This window comes from Agelaius phoeniceus, chromosome Z (genome assembly GCF_051311805.1).
Source record: "Agelaius phoeniceus isolate bAgePho1 chromosome Z, bAgePho1.hap1, whole genome shotgun sequence".
NCBI lineage: Eukaryota > Metazoa > Chordata > Aves > Passeriformes > Icteridae > Agelaius > Agelaius phoeniceus.
The window spans coordinates 58,668,281-58,685,191 of record NC_135303.1 but is presented as its reverse complement, the minus strand read 5'-3'; the positions used below and the strand labels follow the sequence as shown (position 1 = coordinate 58,685,191).

The window sequence follows — 16,911 nt, the reverse complement described above, 5'->3', positions numbered from 1 at the left end:
AGCTAGAAGACTCTTCCAGACTTCCTGCAAGGCTGGTGCATGGGAGCAGCCCTAGAGGTGGATGTGGGAATGTGATTTTTGTAAGGAGTGAAAGTGCCCAGTGGGGAGAGCATGCAGGAGGGGAAGAAGGATTTCCATCTGTGAACTGGAGCTTTGGATACAGTTGTGTTTGCTGTGAAAGAGTTTGTTACATTTTCTTTCTGTAAGGGCTCCATCTGGTGCTTTAGGTCTCTTTAAATGAAAATTTGCATTTACTGTCAGGACTTAAGGCTATGCACAGTGAGCATTCTGATGGTATTATCTGTCACAACAAATAATGAAAGCTTGTCTTGCACTTGAACCCTGTAATATAGAAAGGGGCAAGGAAAGGCAGTGAAATAAAAGGGGACAGACTGGACAGGTTCAGAATCTGTCCCTATGTTAGCAGGAAACAGCAGTGAAGACCTGCTTTAAAATTCAAGGTTTTCTATCTTAAAACAGGACTTAGCTCATTACTGAGAATATGCAAGGTAGCAGTGCAAGGAAACTCAAGCAGCCCAGATGCTGGTCAGTAAACAGTGGTGTGACTTCAGCTCAGCATCTTAAATTCTGGCTAAAGACATGCTGGCAGTGCTCTGTGTACACAACATAAAGCCCCACTCACTCTTCAAATTTGAAGATAATGTGTGCAGAGATCATCATTGTATTCAAGCCTTGCATTAGGAAACACTTTGCTAGCTATTCTGACTACTGCCTTAAAAAGGAACAATTTTGGCAAGCTGTTATGGAGAAGAAATGCACTGACAAACAGCTGTAATTTGAGATTAAATAACTTCCCAACAGAGAAGCCCATTTTATAAGTCATTCTGTGCATTCATCCCAGCTCTCTTTTAGCCTTCTCACCTGGATCAGTGTTTACAACTAAATTCATTCTTGACTGTGCATAAGATCAGGCTGCCTATTTAGGCGTCCTTTAAAGTGTGGGTTGGTTTTTGCTGTACTCCAAAGCAAGTAAAAAAATGCTTGTCTGCACTGTTTCACCCAGTCAATGGGTGACTAGAGGAAATTATATGTGTTGAAGGAGCCTGTGGAGGCTTTCCCTTAACCCTGTAATTCCAGCTTTTACAGTGCTTCTTGGGCCTTTGATCTCCACACTCTTAATTGGCTCACAGGGAGATTATTTACAGTCAACAAGAAAAGTACCTTGAACTTGTCATTTTAATAAACTTGTTACTTGCCAGCTTCTCTAGAGGCATCCCACATGGAAATAAACATCTTTCATTTTGTTTTATAAGTAAGTTTTTAAAATGGTTTCCTGGAACCTTGATGAAATATCAGGTCTTTGCAGATCTAAATCCACACTGTAGGTATTGCTTGGAAACATGCTTGGTGTTCTTTAACATGTACTTAATGCTAGATTAGACAACATAAGACTTTTTTTTAGTCCCCTGTTTCCACCAGCTTATTTCTAAACTATTTAAAATAAAGAGCCTGAGCATGTGTGGTATTTAAAAAACCTTTCACATGAGGTTTTTAAAACAGATCAATTTCAGCATTAGAGTGTTAATAATTCAGCAAAGGAAAATTCAATTCAGGATTGTGTTGCTGTAATAATAATGTATTATATCTGTCTTGAAAATTATTTTAACAGTAGAGTTGAACCTAGTGAATTACATAATTCAGGACCATTTGGCAGAATGCTGTTTTAGGGATATTACTGTAGTCTTCCCTTAAAAGCAAGTGGAAAGATGAATCGTATTATGAAATACTTAAATGAGACAAGAGTTTTCAGAAATTACCTAAAATAACTAATTTGAATAGAATAGAAGGTCATGTGCGTGCATGCCAAGTTAATCATATTTAACTACTTGGCAGAGTGAAGGGGGAGTACAAGAGGGAGATTTTTGCTTTTCTTTTTCTCTAACCTAAATTAAAAATGTATTGGCTACTCATTGCTAACATCAAAACATTTCCAGCTAGCCTGAAGTCAGTATTTGATTGTGCTTTTAACATTTAAAACATTAACAGTGTGACCTATCTAATATAAATAATGGAAGGCCCAGAGAAGTAAAAGCTACTGCTGCTTCTCTTGGCAAAGCTCTACGATGTTCAGGAGTTGTAGTGCATCTAAAAATCTGGCAGAAAGGACCATGTGTTTTATTTTTTCAGTTCTTCAAAAGTAGGTGTTTTACTTATGATGTGCTATTATATACTGATGTAATTGCTTTAAGGCTGACTGCAGAATCTGTGTTCCCACCACTCCTCCATCCATTCCATTTAGCAGAGTCCTGATTTGAAGAATTAAACTTGGGACTATTATTTTTACAGCAGGCTGAGGTCCATATTCAGAGTAGTGCACAGTAAGCATCTAAAGTTCAGCACATATGTACATTCCACTGGTTCCTTTTTCTGCTTTGTGACTTCCGTAAGATCAAAGTGTGTGTCTCAAACCTGGCATCTGCTCAAGTGCTTTCCTGAATAGGAAATGGGATAATTTCCCGAACAAGGGTTTTAGGAACACAAGTAGGTGAGGGTAGATGAAGTGAGGCAGATATAATGGGCTAGGATATTATTTGGGCAGAGAGGAGAATAGTAGTGCTCAAAGATTTTTTTTATGGAAGATATTTTTAAGAGATGGTTAAGAAAATGTTTTGTTTCAGAATCAGCATGACCTAGAATCTGCAAACATTTAATAGCACCCAGTTATGTTTTATTCACCCACCCAGTTAATAGTTTGGTTGGGTAATGAAATTCTGTTTTCAGTGGACACTTACCAGTGTCTGTGGCTTCCTAAATCATGTAAAAACAGGTAAAAAACAGAAAATAAATCAAGTTATATAAATAAATTTTTAGGTAAAAAAACAGAAAATAAATCAAGTCTTCAGAAGCCACACAAAATCTAATGGAGAAGAGAGAAAACCAAATTGCTAGTCTCTTGCTTAATATTGGAGAAAAACATTTGAATATGTTTCTGCTAACAGAAGCAGTCAAGATGTAGAGTGAGTGTTTCTATTGAATTTTAGGGGGCTTTTTGTAATCATGTTTGCATTTTGAAGTCTACTTCTTTTCCCATCACTTTTCTACTGATCAAGTCAAGAACAAATAGGATTAAGAATAGGGATAAGGGAGATAACTAGTCAGAACATGTAGAAAGAGATGATCAGTTCTATTTGTGAATTATTCAGTTAAAACAATAATTTGCTTTGTCTTCTTATCATCTCCTAGGTCATCTCTGCAGCAGAACAACTATAAAATCCTTTAGAGACAAACAAGGGTTCTGTAAACCTAGCAGAAGGGAAGAAAATGAAAGTGTTTTTCCCTGAAGCATTGGTAAAAATGGATAGATCGGAAGGGAGCAAAAATGTGATAACTCAAAACTGATGCCTTTGCCATGAATATAGCCTTTATTAGATATAATCAAAACTGAAAATGTAGGATACTGGGGCACAGTACCTGATGGAGGGAATCTAAATTGAGTGTCTTGTGGGACTGTCTTCAGATGTGATCTCTGTGGTTTTAAAGCAACCAAAAAAAAAAAGAAAAGGCTCATTAGTAGTAGGTTAGATCCTTCTGGTCCAAATGGAGAACAGATAGGGAGTGTAAGTCCCAGGAGAAAGTTAGGACCTGTCACATGAAAAGTGAATCCACTAAAATATCCCTGGAGAAGGCAACACTTAAAGCCTGATCATTTTGCTGCTTGAACATGGAAAATCTAGGGGGTGTAGATGTGTGTATTTTTTACCTCCTAACTTTGGTTGCCAGTACTGAAGGGATTTTTATAACCCTTGTGCCTTGAGACGCTGCAGGAAAGTGTTTGTGTTCAGCTTGGCTCTGTGCCTTACAGTCCATTTTAATCACTTTGCAAAGTGGAAGGATAACAGTTCTACCATGGTGCTTGGTCTGAAAAGAGGACTTTGAGTGAAATCCAGTTATTCTTCAGAGGGATTTCCTGGTTCTTGCAGGAACAGACTGTAAAGCATACTGACACAAGCCTTTAATGGTTATCATAAAACATTCCCTCTGTAGTGTTTTTTAGAATTCTGAAAACTAACCAGGTATCCTTGTGTATTCTGTTTGAATGCAGTTGCTGTGAAAACATAATTAGTGTGGATATTCTGGACATATATTGGATATTGGGAATTTTTATGCATGTCCGTCATTGGCTTTTGAAAACAGTAATGGAGTGTTGCTGTTTTTCCTTGCCTCATGGCATGTCAATGACTGAAAACCTGTAATACAGGCTGGTGGCTATTCTTATCTCTCTCTTTCATGATGTTGAGCCCACAATTAAATGGCTGTATTGAATGCTTCAGCCAGTTGAGCTTTTTCTCGTAGTCTGTGATTGCATGCTTTCCCTTGCTTTTTCTCCCTAGTTAACTGCCCATAGTCTCTATTCTTTGTGTTTCTGTTTTGTTAGAACTGTTCAAATTGTTTCAGGTCTCTGCTAAAGGAAATAGCATAAAAGTTCAGTAACTAGAACCCCAAATAAATATTTGAGGGGAGGGAGGACTATTGTTTCACATTTCCTTGGCACTGCTCAGTTCCTCAGGTTTCCAAAGATATTTACCCTGAATTTCTGTAACTTGATGGCCTTTGACCCTTCCCTTTAAGTAACTCTGATTTTGGCTAAAGTAACATTTAGAGGCTTGACCAACATGCAGGTGTGTCCTGGATTTTCACATTTTCTTGAATGCCAGCAGGACATTTTTCTCTGGTAGCATCCTCAGGCTTGTGATGGTGGAACACTTCTTTCTGGAATTATTAGGGTTGATATTCCTTTGCAGTCTGCATATGTCCTGGGGCTCACCTACTCTATTGTCTGTAGCAGTTGCAATTTGTGCCTTAACACCTTCTTACAAATCTTTTCACTCTATCCAAATTACCTACTCTGCTATGTTCTGAAGCATGTATTCTTATTTTAGGGTTTGGTCAAGGGATGAGATAGAAACACAGAGTAGTGAATGCAGAGAATGGATCAAGTGAATTCCTCTATAGATTGGGTGGGGGAGGATGTTTGACAGTGCCCAGGTTGTCTTACTGTCAATTAAATTCAATGTTAACGAGTAGCAAAATGTGGGTGAGAACAGACTTCCTAGTAAATGTAATATTGTGAACTTTGAGGCTTCTGTAAACCTAGCAGAAATGTTTAACTCTTTTTCCTGCCATCTGTTTCTTTCTCTTTTGTTCCCTGTTGAAGCCAGGTCCTGTGTTCAAACTGTTCTTCTTTACCAAAGGGTGCTTGCTACTCTTGGCGCATTTGATTTCACTATCTTCATATGCCTGTGCTAGGATGTACTTTAACCTGAACCTAGCCCTCCTTTTTTCACTTTCATCTGTGTTCTTCTACTGCTCCACTGCTTGTCCTAAAGCTACAGTAGTTCTCCCCATCCTCTGACCCTCGCAGTGTCAAGTAGTGCTCAGGCCTTATGTGTGTTATGTCCTTCAGCCAGTGATTAGTGGAGAAGCTGTATTTTAAAGGATTTATTGCAAAAATCCATCTGCAAAAGACTAGCCAGCAGACCTGACCATTGCTTTAAACATCTACTTTTCATGTCACCAATATGAACCTGTACACCAGGAGGGGCCAGAGAATCATCATCCCATGCTGATAGGATTATACATCAAAATTGCTAGGTACCTTCAGCTGTTGTTGTGTGTCCCTCTCAACTTTTCCAGCAAATTGATAAGTATATATTGAAATACAACTGGAATTTATGTGTGCAACTGCAGTAGTTTATTGCTTCGTTTTATTACCCATTTCATAGCATTTAGACTTTGACTCTTTTAATTAGCACAGATTAAATACTTCAGTGGTACCACCAATGGCAAGCAGATCACGAGTGTCAACAGTTACGTGGGTATTTTTTATGAAGTTATACACACATATACATAATAAACACGCATATCTGTACTTCTCTTGACGTAACACTTATGAGAACACTTAGATTTTGAAGACTGCTGACCCTACATATTCTCTTTATTCTGGACTTTTTTATGGTCTTCCCATTGCTCTTGCAGGCAGCACTGCACATCTAGACTTTGATGTTTTTTTTATGGCACTCTTATCCTCTAATTAACTTCATTAATTTTGCAATTAGTGAAGTTAATTAGTGGTTAAAAATGCTATATAAAACTTCAAAGTTTGCATTTTAATCATAGTTTGTATTAAAAATAATTATCACACGCTTGATTACACAACTTGATGCAGTTAGCTCAGACCAGGTCATGTGATATTAAAACCAGCTTTGTTCTATATCTTTCCTAGCCAGTTAGTTGCATTTTTCCCTGACAGTTTCTGAGGCTTTTTCTGGTATCTGAAAATGCAGCCATAGGGAGAAGGCAGTGACTACGACCAAAAAAAAAATTGCTCATGGTATGGCTTAGTGGAAGTTAGGTTTTAGTTTGGGCAAGCAGAGAAACAAGCTGGAAAAGGGGGACATGAAAATATTAAAGAAGTCCACCATGACCAGTGAGTATACATGTGGGACCAACACTTGCCTACCAGCCTCCTCTGATGAACCATTTTGGTAGTGCTGTGGTCCAGGCTGTACTGCCTGACTGTGTCAGCCTGATCATGGCCCACTACGGAAACCTTAAGGTAAGGGCATGATAAAGAAAATCTGCTTGCCCAAGGGCTGCAAACAGTGTGTGTTGAAAAATTAAAGCAAAGAGGACAAGATCCATGTCCATCCATGCAGATAGTGGGATGTAGTAATAACAATAATAGTAACAATAGTAATAATAATGATAACAATGCCAGCAACAAACAGGCTTTGTAAGTATGGGTGACTTCAGAAGGCAGAGTTGCTATGCAAATGCTCCATTATGGTATCTGTAGATCAACCCACAGCATTTCATGCCATCTTCCTGAGTTTAATCAAAGTATGCTGTGCATATAGATGTCTGTAAATGAATTAGTTTTTTCAACAGTTATGTGGGTGTTACCTTAGAGCCCTTAGGCTTGCTTTGTGGGAGCCCTTGGCTGCAGTTTCCTCCCTGAGCACATGGTCTCTGGGCTGTATTTGGACTGCCTCTTTTTCTTGTGCCCTGACATCTCACCTATCTGGTGGGATCTCTCCCTTAGCGTGTCAGAAGTCTTAACCCTAATTTCTTACTTTCTTTTTCCTTTCTTTTTTTTTTTTTTTTTTCCACCTCTGATATAAGCTTACAGTATTAGGCAGCTTAGCACTCCAAGCCCAAACCTAGGACAGTGCCTGAATCCAAGTTCCAGTGCTCGTGCTTCCATCTATAACAAATTGGCATCAGCCAACACAAAGCAGCATTACTGCCTGGTCATTCCACTGTGATGCATATTGTATCCATTTACAGTTTCTTTTATACTTTCAACAGTCTTTATAACAGCAATAATGTCATTCAGATAATTATACTGTAATTGACCTTAGCGTTGAGCATCCTTGGCTTTTACTGCAGTTTGCTTAATACTTCAGTATGGTCAATTATCTTGTAATTCCCACTTTGTTGAGAATTATTGTTTTAATTAATCCACTCCAAATACATCATTTTGGCATAGTAGTAAGGGTGCACTGGGGAATGGTCATACTCGTGAATGCTTTAAAGAGTCACCAGCTTTAACATGTAGGAAGGCTTTTCATCTTGTCATCTCTAGTCATTACTTTTAAGACTGATTTCATTTAATTATCACTTAGTGTGCTCAGGCCAGGTCTTATCTGGAGAAGTCAGCATATGGGGAGTTGGGGCTTGCAGCTGGATGGCTGTACAATTTGATTTATGATTTCCACACTGATTTCTGCCACATTACAGTGTGAGCTGCATATGTTGATAAATTCCATTAAAAGGTGGCGGAAAAACAGGGATTTTTTTTTTCCCACCCCTAGCAATTTGAATTATTAATTATCCCAAACAGACATTGAGTATGCTGGTAAGAATTTTATGGCTGCATAGGAAGCTTGCATGGCTCTCTGGATACTGGTTTAATTTGCACCTGTATGGCACTGATACTCCAGCAGCAGCGTCCTGATGGTGTTGGAGAGAAAACGGTGTGATCCTTCTAGTGGGAGACCATTTCAGTTAGCACTGTGCTTAGCACTGCCCAAAACAGACACTGAATCATAGCACGCTATGCTCCATAGCCTAGTGCAAAAAATACTGTGGGTCCAGTACTAGAAAGACACTGTTCCGCTTCTTAAGTAAATTATGTGAACATGGCAATGTGCTCAGCCTATCTATAAATGTGTATGTTCATTGGTTTTTTGTCAGCATTTTGTGATGTATTTACCATGAATAAAAATGTTCTATCGAAGCAGAAAATGAAAAACTGGTATGTTTTGCTCAAACACAAACTAAGTGTAACCTACTTTCACCAAAGAGTATTTTTTCCTGTGTCTGATATAATTATTGCATGTGAGCAAACTCAGCATTGTTTAATAGGAAAATGCTACTCTTCTAGTAGATTAATGCATTTTATTGAAGAAAACAGCAGTGTAAAAAGACTTCATTTCTCTATAAATTTTAATAGTTACTAAAACAAGGCCTCTGGCCCATTAAGTTACTGCCTGCCAAGTCATAGTGCTGAATCACTTAATTTCTGTAAGTAACTATCTGTTCCACCTTCTTAAAGGCAGCTGTTAGGAGAGCACTGATGTTTTAATCATGGAACAGGGCAGGGTCTATCAGCTGAACAGTATGTTTGATGGGGTTTTCTTTTACCATCTGCAAATATAAGGACCTCTCTTGGAGTTTGTGGGCTGGCACACTCAGGAACCAAGGTGTGGGTGAGTACAGGATTATTTGCAGGAATCTAATGTCCGTGGAAACCCTGAGGACATTGTTACGTCCCAGTATTTCTCAAGGAAGGTTGGTCCTTATCAGTGCTTATAGACTGAAAAGCTGTTACAAACAATAGAGGGAACTCAGTATGATTAATACTGTTGTCTCTCTCACAGTGAACATAGTAGGCATTAGGTCCATAGGAAGATCTAGACCATGGCTCTTTGTCTATGTATGTGACATATCTTTATTACTTAACGTAAGACATAAACTTAGATCCGTCAGCAAAAGTAGATCCCATGAAGATGCTGATCTTAATGTGGCAGGTGCATTTCATGTTGAAGGGAAAAGAAGGCAGTTCTGCAGGGGTGTTGGTGCAAGGCGAGGGGTGGGACAGTTAAAAGTGGGGGTGGTTAGATTTGGTCTGTAGTAATTGACTCATGAGGCAAAATAATGTCACTCCTAGTACACTTGCCTAATTTCAGATTGGTAAAGGAGGTCAGTAGGTGAGTTATCTCTGTTTTTTCTGCTAATGTAAGAATACTGCAGGAGGATCCTTTCATATTGGTATAAGGTCAGATCCATCAAGCAATAAAACCATTAAGCAGTGTGCATTGCCGCAATGCCCAATGTGGTGCTCATCCTTTAATGTGCTAGTGATAATTAGCTACTTTATCTTTCTAGTAGGGACCTTCAATTTATTACTTTATTAAGTAGTGAAATCAAAGATTAAAATGGTATCTATAGCACATAGCTAACCAGATTGTGAAAAATGGAACTGTATGGTTTCAGATTTATGAAAATAAATATTTCTATTTAAATAAGTGCAGTAGTTTAATTCTTTAGACACCACTTTAATTTGTGGTTTATTGGTGATTATTTTTCTTCGTTTTAAAGCAAATTGCTTTCTGTAGGGTGAAGTTGAGAAATAATGAATTGAATTCACATTACAAGCTACTGCCTTCCAAATTCTAAATGAATATAAATGTAATAGGATCTTAGTATAAAAATCTTTTGCAAAAGGTTATGCTATATCATTGCAGACACAAATACATTTTTCAAGTCATCAGTTCATTTAATGTTGTGTTTCTACTTGGCCTTTATTTTAAGGGCTTCTGTACCCTGGCAGTGCTGTCTCCAAATGTCTTAACATGTGTTGTCACTTCAGAGCAAAAAATAACTTTGTTAGTTTGCATTATTTGCTATAATTGTTGATTAATGATCTGCTTTAAAACTAAATTAGTATTTTAAGATGTATTTGCACAGTATGCGAAAGGCACAGGCTGTGCCTTCGACACTACCTTTGTTCTAAAATTTTTCTTTCCACTCACTGTTCTTAGAGGGTAATTAACAATTACCAGTCCAAAATACAGAAAATTTTTGCAAATTCTACCACTCATTAATCTGAGCTGCTGTTCTTAAGAACTGTAAATTTCAGCAAAATAGAGAGGAGGACCTGTAACATTCTCTTATGTGACTTGGACAATAACTACAGTTTAATTTCTGTGTTTAAGTTTTCCTAGTCCTTACCAGAAGCTTGTGATATAATAAGGAAAAGAAGAAACTCTATAATAGTGATGGAACAGAAGTTACTCAATGTAAATGCTAATTTCTTGGTTTGTATTTGTGTTAAATAGCTGCACTGAAAACCCCAAAACCAAATTGCTATGTAGTACAGTTTTATGTGGAAAAACAGCTGTCTGTCATGCATGGAGGAAAAAACCCCAAACAAGTGTTTCTGGATGAATGGGAGGATCTAAAATCCATCAGTCAGGACTTCTTTGGTTCTTCCTTCCCACCCCAGTAAAAAGGAGGACAGAGATGGAAACAGTCAGCAGGATTTCAACTGACAATTATTTTCATCTCCATTGCTGTCATTCCCAATTCTGCAAAAAGCCTGAACACATCCTTACTTATGTACGTTCAACCACTGACTTCAGAGTGAGATAAAGTTTAGTGCATGCTTAAATGCTTTCTTGAACTAGGGCCAAAACTGCTGCTGCTACTAAAATCAGTCCCAGTGGGAACATTGCATCTTTCATTGCTGCTTTTTTTGTATACGAAGATACAGACTCCACAAAGCTTTGGAAATATGGTAGAATTTGATAAATGTTGCCTGCCTTGTTTAACAGAGTAGAGTGGAGTTGTTGGATGATAGTGCATAAAGTACACATTATCTTCCTTTCCCTCCTGTCCATATGTGTGCTCTTTAGCAATCATTACTAGGTGAGCACTGTCAAATAGCAAGAGAATCACTGAGCCAGTCTGTGTTTTGTTTCTGTCTGCTGCAGGCATAGCCTGTAGTTGTAAAAGGCAGCAAAATAAAATGAGTTAAGGGGTTTCCTCCTGTTCTTGCCCTCTCCAAAACTGCTCAGAAGCTTGTGTCTTTCTTTGGTAGAAATCTTCATTCAAATGTTTGCTGAAGTGTGACTTGCCTTGAGCCTCTTTGTTATTTTTGATTTACACAGGCAAACACACACACATGTGCAAACACACACCCCTCTTCTGAGACTATTGACTTAACCCTGTGTATTTGTAGAGGAAACAAACCAAAACAAGACCAGTGCACAGTATTCATAAAATTCATCCCATTGGCAGTGCAGATAGCCACTGTGATCTGTCAGTTGATCACCTGTTTCTGTCTCCTGCAATACATAGTGCAGTTTTTGATACGAGACACTCGCTGGGTAGCTGTCACTGGTTCAACCCCAACATGCTGTCTGTGAGAACAGCTCCAGATCATACTATCAGCATAAGATGTATTGAGGGGTGGTGACAAATGAACCACTGTTGTGAATGAGGGCCTGATGATCCTTTCTTCTCTTTTTGGACTACAGAGCTCTTCTGTATCTCCCTCAGCCAGTTTCAGAACAGCAGAAAAGCACAGAAATTCAACAGATTATTCTTCAGATAGTAAAAAACAGAAAACAGAAGAGAAGGAAATAGCAGCTCGTTATGTGAGTAGATTGTCTACATTGTGCATTGTTGAACTTCGGTGTTCCTCTGTAGTTTCACCTGGTTTCTGCTGCATAACTAATTTTAAAAAGAGGGTCAAATTTTAACTGGTTTTTGCTGCCTACCTCTAGTGTCTCTGCTGGATTAAACATTTTGGCGCATATGATTGATACTGTTTTTAACCATATAAATACAAAGCACCTGGAAGTTGCGTGACAATAGTGCTGAGCTTTTGTTAGGCTGGGACTTGTTAATGAAGTCTATCTTGACTCCATTTTATAGTGCAGTGCCACTTTGGATGAAGATTTTCATCCCATGTCCTTCTCCACCAATTTGAAAACTGACATGATTGCTGTAGTTGTGGCAGCCTGCTAAGCAGAAGCCCTGTAGATGACTTAAAGATGTTAATTGTATTACCACATAAAGTGAATGGTACACTGCAGATTTGTGAGCAGATTTCCTTTGTTTTTATAGTTATTAAGAGACACTGGGATATGAAATAAATTTTTTTAACATGTTGTGATTTGTCATTGCAGGATAGCGATGGTGAAAAGAGCGATGACAACTTGGTAGTTGATGTTTCCAATGAGGTATACACAATGGTGTTTTTTCAGCCTTAGAGAAATGGTGGTGGGGGTATCTTCAGTGGTTTCTGTGCATATTGGTTTTATGAATAGGATTATGGCATTTGAACTTGAAATGCCTGACAGCATCCAGTTGTATCCTCTTTCTTTAGAATACAAATCAGATCTGAAGCATTTACTTCTACAGAGTTTTAAGTACTTCTACAAAGCTTGTAAGAGTGTCTTTTTTTTCCACTTTGGCCATGACTTCACATGTAAACCTTATCAGGTCTGCCAAATACATCAAATCTTTTTAATCTGTCACTTGAAGAAAGAGATTTACTTGCCTATTTCAATATCCATAGATTTTTGGCATTATTTTTCATGGTTTAGTGGCATCAAATTTTAAGAGTTTTTTTAAAAAAACCAAACTGTCCTTCATTATCCCTCTCAATTTTACAATTGGGTCAGCTAAATCAATTATGAATGGAAGGAATGTGTCACTTCCTCTGACAGATCTTCATTCCAAATTGAGATGATGCCTTGAGAGGCTGCCTAGAACAGAAGTTAGACAGAGTTAAAGGAATAAAGTAGGTATTTATTAAAAGACCTTCAAAGGATATATCTTAGGCAGTACAAGAGCCTGGCCAGGGCTACACCCAAGATGGACCCAAGATGGACAACTGGTCACGAGTTTTGACACTTTTTATAAGTTTTGATCCATTTACATTTTGGGGTTAATTGTGCAATTACAGCTTCAGGTTATGAAGTCCCATCCTCGCAGACCACTCTCCTCAATTCGCTGTTGTTGACACTTTTTGGGCCTGAGGCTGTAATGGTGTCCTTGGTTCTCAGGCTGGGAAAGAATTGTTTTGTCTGACTAAACTGCGAGGAGAACTTGCTAACACTTTATATGGAGTTCATAGTTGTATACTAATGCACTATAGAATCTGGAAAATATGAAAGCTAAACTTAAGGCATCAGAGGACTGCTCAAGACAAGAACTAGTGGCTATGAAGTTTTTATGCTAACCCATATTCCTGATATTTAGGATCCTTCTTCTCCCCGTGGGAGCCCAGCACACTCTCCACGGGAAAATGGCTTGGACAAGACTCGACTGCTGAAAAAAGATGCACCAATTAGTCCGGCATCTATTGCATCTTCTAGCAGTACTCCTTCCTCCAAATCCAAAGAACTTAGCCTTGTAAGTGCTACAAAATGCTTCTGACCCTAATCATAGGCTGAAATACATGCTTACCGGACTTCTGTCTGGACACAATTTGTATTTCCACAGCTGTCAATAAAACACTGTGAAGCATGAATTTAGTATTAGTTTAATTTATCTTTTCAAGGGAATCTAATAGAAAGTCTACAGTCTATTTTTGGGATAGGAAGAGGTTATTTTCACTGGTGGTGTGAGTAGGTGATAGATGTGGTGTTCTGAGAGATATTTTTCTCTGCCCCCATATGAAGAACTGTTATTCTGAGAATAAATAAAAGTACACAGAGGTTTCTTGAGCTGTTTGCCTGTGCTGTGCTTTATAGCAAATTCAGTTCCCTGCTTGGATGTGATTTGGTTGTTAGCTTTGTTTGAATTACCAGGCTATATACAACAACAATAATTTTTATTTTCTATCTAAAAAGTAATCTGTCATTTACAAGAGCCTTCCTTGACTTGCATCACAAATCAAAATGCAAAAGAAAAGAACTGCCTGCAAGGGGTGTTCTTTCCTTTCCTGTTTGTGGCCACAGTTAATCATTACCTGAGCTGCAGAGTAATTCCCCTCCCAGTTCTTCACAGGGCAGGGTATGCAATTATTTAAAGAAATAAAATAAATAAAAAGAAAGCTTAAAGTGAATATAGTGCTCAGAAATAGTGATGGAACGACAGGTTCAGGCCTGGGAATCAGTGGTGTGTCTGATGAACGACCCTGTCACAAGAGCAGCACTGCACAGTTCCTGACTTTATACCCATCACTATCTTCATCCTGTGTTTCTAGCATCACACTTGGATATGAGTAGTCAGTCAGTTTGGGGATTTTTTTCCTACTCTTCTTGTCCATCCCTCATGGAAAATTATAATGGGAGCAGGTCCATGAGCATAGTGATACTACTGACTGATTTCACATATGCTGCCAATTGTCAGAGAGAAATGATTTTCAGTCATTTACCTCATTCTGAATCATACAGATTCTCCTGATGAGAAAAGCAGTGAAGGCTGTAGTTAATGTTCAAAGCCATTCTGTCATTTTCAGTGTCTTTGCATCTTCTCTTCTCTTCATTGCTAGGAACTGTTGAAATCCAAACCCAGAAGCTAAATATCACTAATATCACTAATCACTAGCTATAAAGACAAAATTGTTTACAAACTGCCTTCCTTTTTCCTTTTTGGTGATTAGAATGAGAAATCTACCACTCCTGTGTCTAAATCAAATACCCCAACTCCACGGACTGATGCTCCAACTCCAGGCAGCAACTCCACTCCTGGACTGAGGCCAGTGCCCGGCAAACCCCCAGGTGTGGACCCGATAGGTTAGTGTCCATGTCTTTCGGTGGCGTGAACCAGTCTGACCTTGTCAGATTCCCTTTAAATCTGTAATGACAAGTCTGTGCAGTACAGACACTTAAACTGGGTGCTGAGCTGGTTCTTCAGCAATGTAAAACAGTGTTAAGTGGCTTTCCTTGGCTGACTGGCTGGTTGGTTTGGGTTATTTGTGAGGTTTTTTGCAGTTTTCCAAACACATGTTTTCATGTGATGACTCTAGAATGCCTCTGTGACTTCTCACTTTCCCCCCTCTTCTTTTAGCTTCAGGTTTAAGGACACCTATGGCAGTACCGTGTCCTTACCCTACTCCATTTGGTATCGTGCCACATGCTGGTATGAATGGGGAGCTGACCAGCCCTGGAGCTGCCTATGCTGGTCTACACAATATTTCCCCTCAAATGAGTGCAGCAGCTGCCGCCGCAGCAGCAGCAGCAGCTTACGGGCGATCTCCAGTGGTAAGTGTTTGCCGTTAGTGCATTTAGTGTTGAGAGCTGTTCATATTAAATACAAGGCCTGTGGGGTTAACTCTAGTTCACTCATTTTGTGGTTTGGGGAGTATGCTATGGAGAACATGAATTAAACAGTCTTCCTTTGCCTAACTCCTACTTTAATACACCTTTTTGTTTTGCTTGGGGAAAACTACAGGTTGGTTTTGATCCACATCATCATATGCGAGTCCCAGGCATCCCTCCTAATCTCACAGGCATCCCAGGAGGAAAACCGTGAGTATCAAACATTCAGCTTTAAAAGTCAATCATCTGTTGGAAGTCAAGTTCCCTTGCTGGTTGGAATTCCCCTTAGCTACTGAAAACTATTGTGTGAATATAAATAAGTATAGCTATTCAGCAAGAGCAGGAGAATCACTGTGTAATCTTAAAGTTGCATTTGTGAATTTGTTTTGAAGACTAATAGCAGTTGACATGGACTGGGTGATACAAAGTAAAGGAGACAGAAATAAATGGAAAAGGAGATGAACTTCAAATCTGACTGGTTGGTTGTTTATGGAAATGCAAGCTGGAATGAGATCTCAGCTTTCCATCTCTACTGTACTCTGCTTCTCAGTTTAAAAAAAATATTTCTTTGTTCACAAAAGCCTTGCAATTACTTGCAAGCTTAGCAGCAGTGTGCAGAAAAAGGAATACTGAAATGTTTTGTTTGATTGGAAATACTGGAAAGAATTATTTTATGATAATATTGAGATTCATCCTTGATGGAACTGACATGTATAGTGCGACCTGCTGTACCAGACTTTTCGTGTTGTGAGCCTTGGAAGAAAGATTACAGAGACAAAGAGCTCTCAGCTCACATTCCTCTTGAGGTAGAGAGGAGAAAAACTAACTAAAGCAGCTATACAAACTGGGATCATATTGATCCAGATTTTCTTTAAATTTCATCCAGTTCCCCTTCGTTGTCACATTTCTGGGAGACTCTGATCAGTTCAAACTGGAAATTTTGATGGTCAGACTGGAAAGTTTGCTGCCAGTCCTTCTAAAGCTCTTTTGCACGTGAATGCTTTTGTGTAGGTGTGGTTAAGATTAGCCATACACCTGGATTTGTGTGAGTAAATGCATATGCTTAGCTGCCAGTGAGCTTGCAGACACACAGGATCAACAACATACGGTGACAAGTGGTCAGGTCTGGTGCCTGGAGCTCCTGGTGTACACATCACACAAATCATGAGCCAGGTCCAGATCTCTCAGGTGTCACACACTGGTAACCACCTTAATGTACTTTCCTGCTAGTTGTGCCACCCTGTTAGGTGAATGCATAAGGCAGGTATGGAAATTGATGTACAGCAGCTTGTAGACCAGCTGCTTGCATTAAAAATTCCGTGGGGCACAGATCTTCATCCATTATATACAGTGGGCTCTAAGAAATGTATTGATGTAATGTTCAAATGCTCACTGGATTTAAGTTCATCCCTAATGGAGTCAGTCACCTGGAAAGACGTGTCTCTAGATCTACTAGACTTTGCTTGCTGTGGTGAGAGAAATGGCAATTGCAGGGGTTCAGAGATGTCCCTGCTCACATCTTTGTTCTGTTAAAATTGAGAGGAATAAAACATGAGGCAAACTGAAATCAAATCACTTCAATTCTGGTTTATCTCCAAGATTTTTAAAT

At 38.9% G+C, this 16,911-nt stretch overlaps 1 protein-coding gene across 3 annotated transcripts in view; it reads left to right on the top strand.

Moving 5' to 3' along the window:
- Positions 1-16,911, top strand: part of LOC129132686 (transducin-like enhancer protein 4) — a 98,916-nt gene that overhangs the window by 73,190 nt on the left and 8,815 nt on the right. For 2 of the 3 annotated variants that reach the window (XM_054652093.2, XM_054652092.2), the window contains exons 9-14: positions 11,565-11,684; positions 12,219-12,272; positions 13,297-13,449; positions 14,645-14,777; positions 15,052-15,245; positions 15,436-15,512. In XM_054652093.2, the coding sequence (XP_054508068.1) occupies positions 11,565-11,684; positions 12,219-12,272; positions 13,297-13,449; positions 14,645-14,777; positions 15,052-15,245; positions 15,436-15,512 (731 nt within the window). The remainder of the gene's footprint in view (positions 1-11,564; positions 11,685-12,218; positions 12,273-13,296; positions 13,450-14,644; positions 14,778-15,051; positions 15,246-15,435; positions 15,513-16,911) is intronic. The other variant, XM_077171349.1, reaches the window with a different exon arrangement.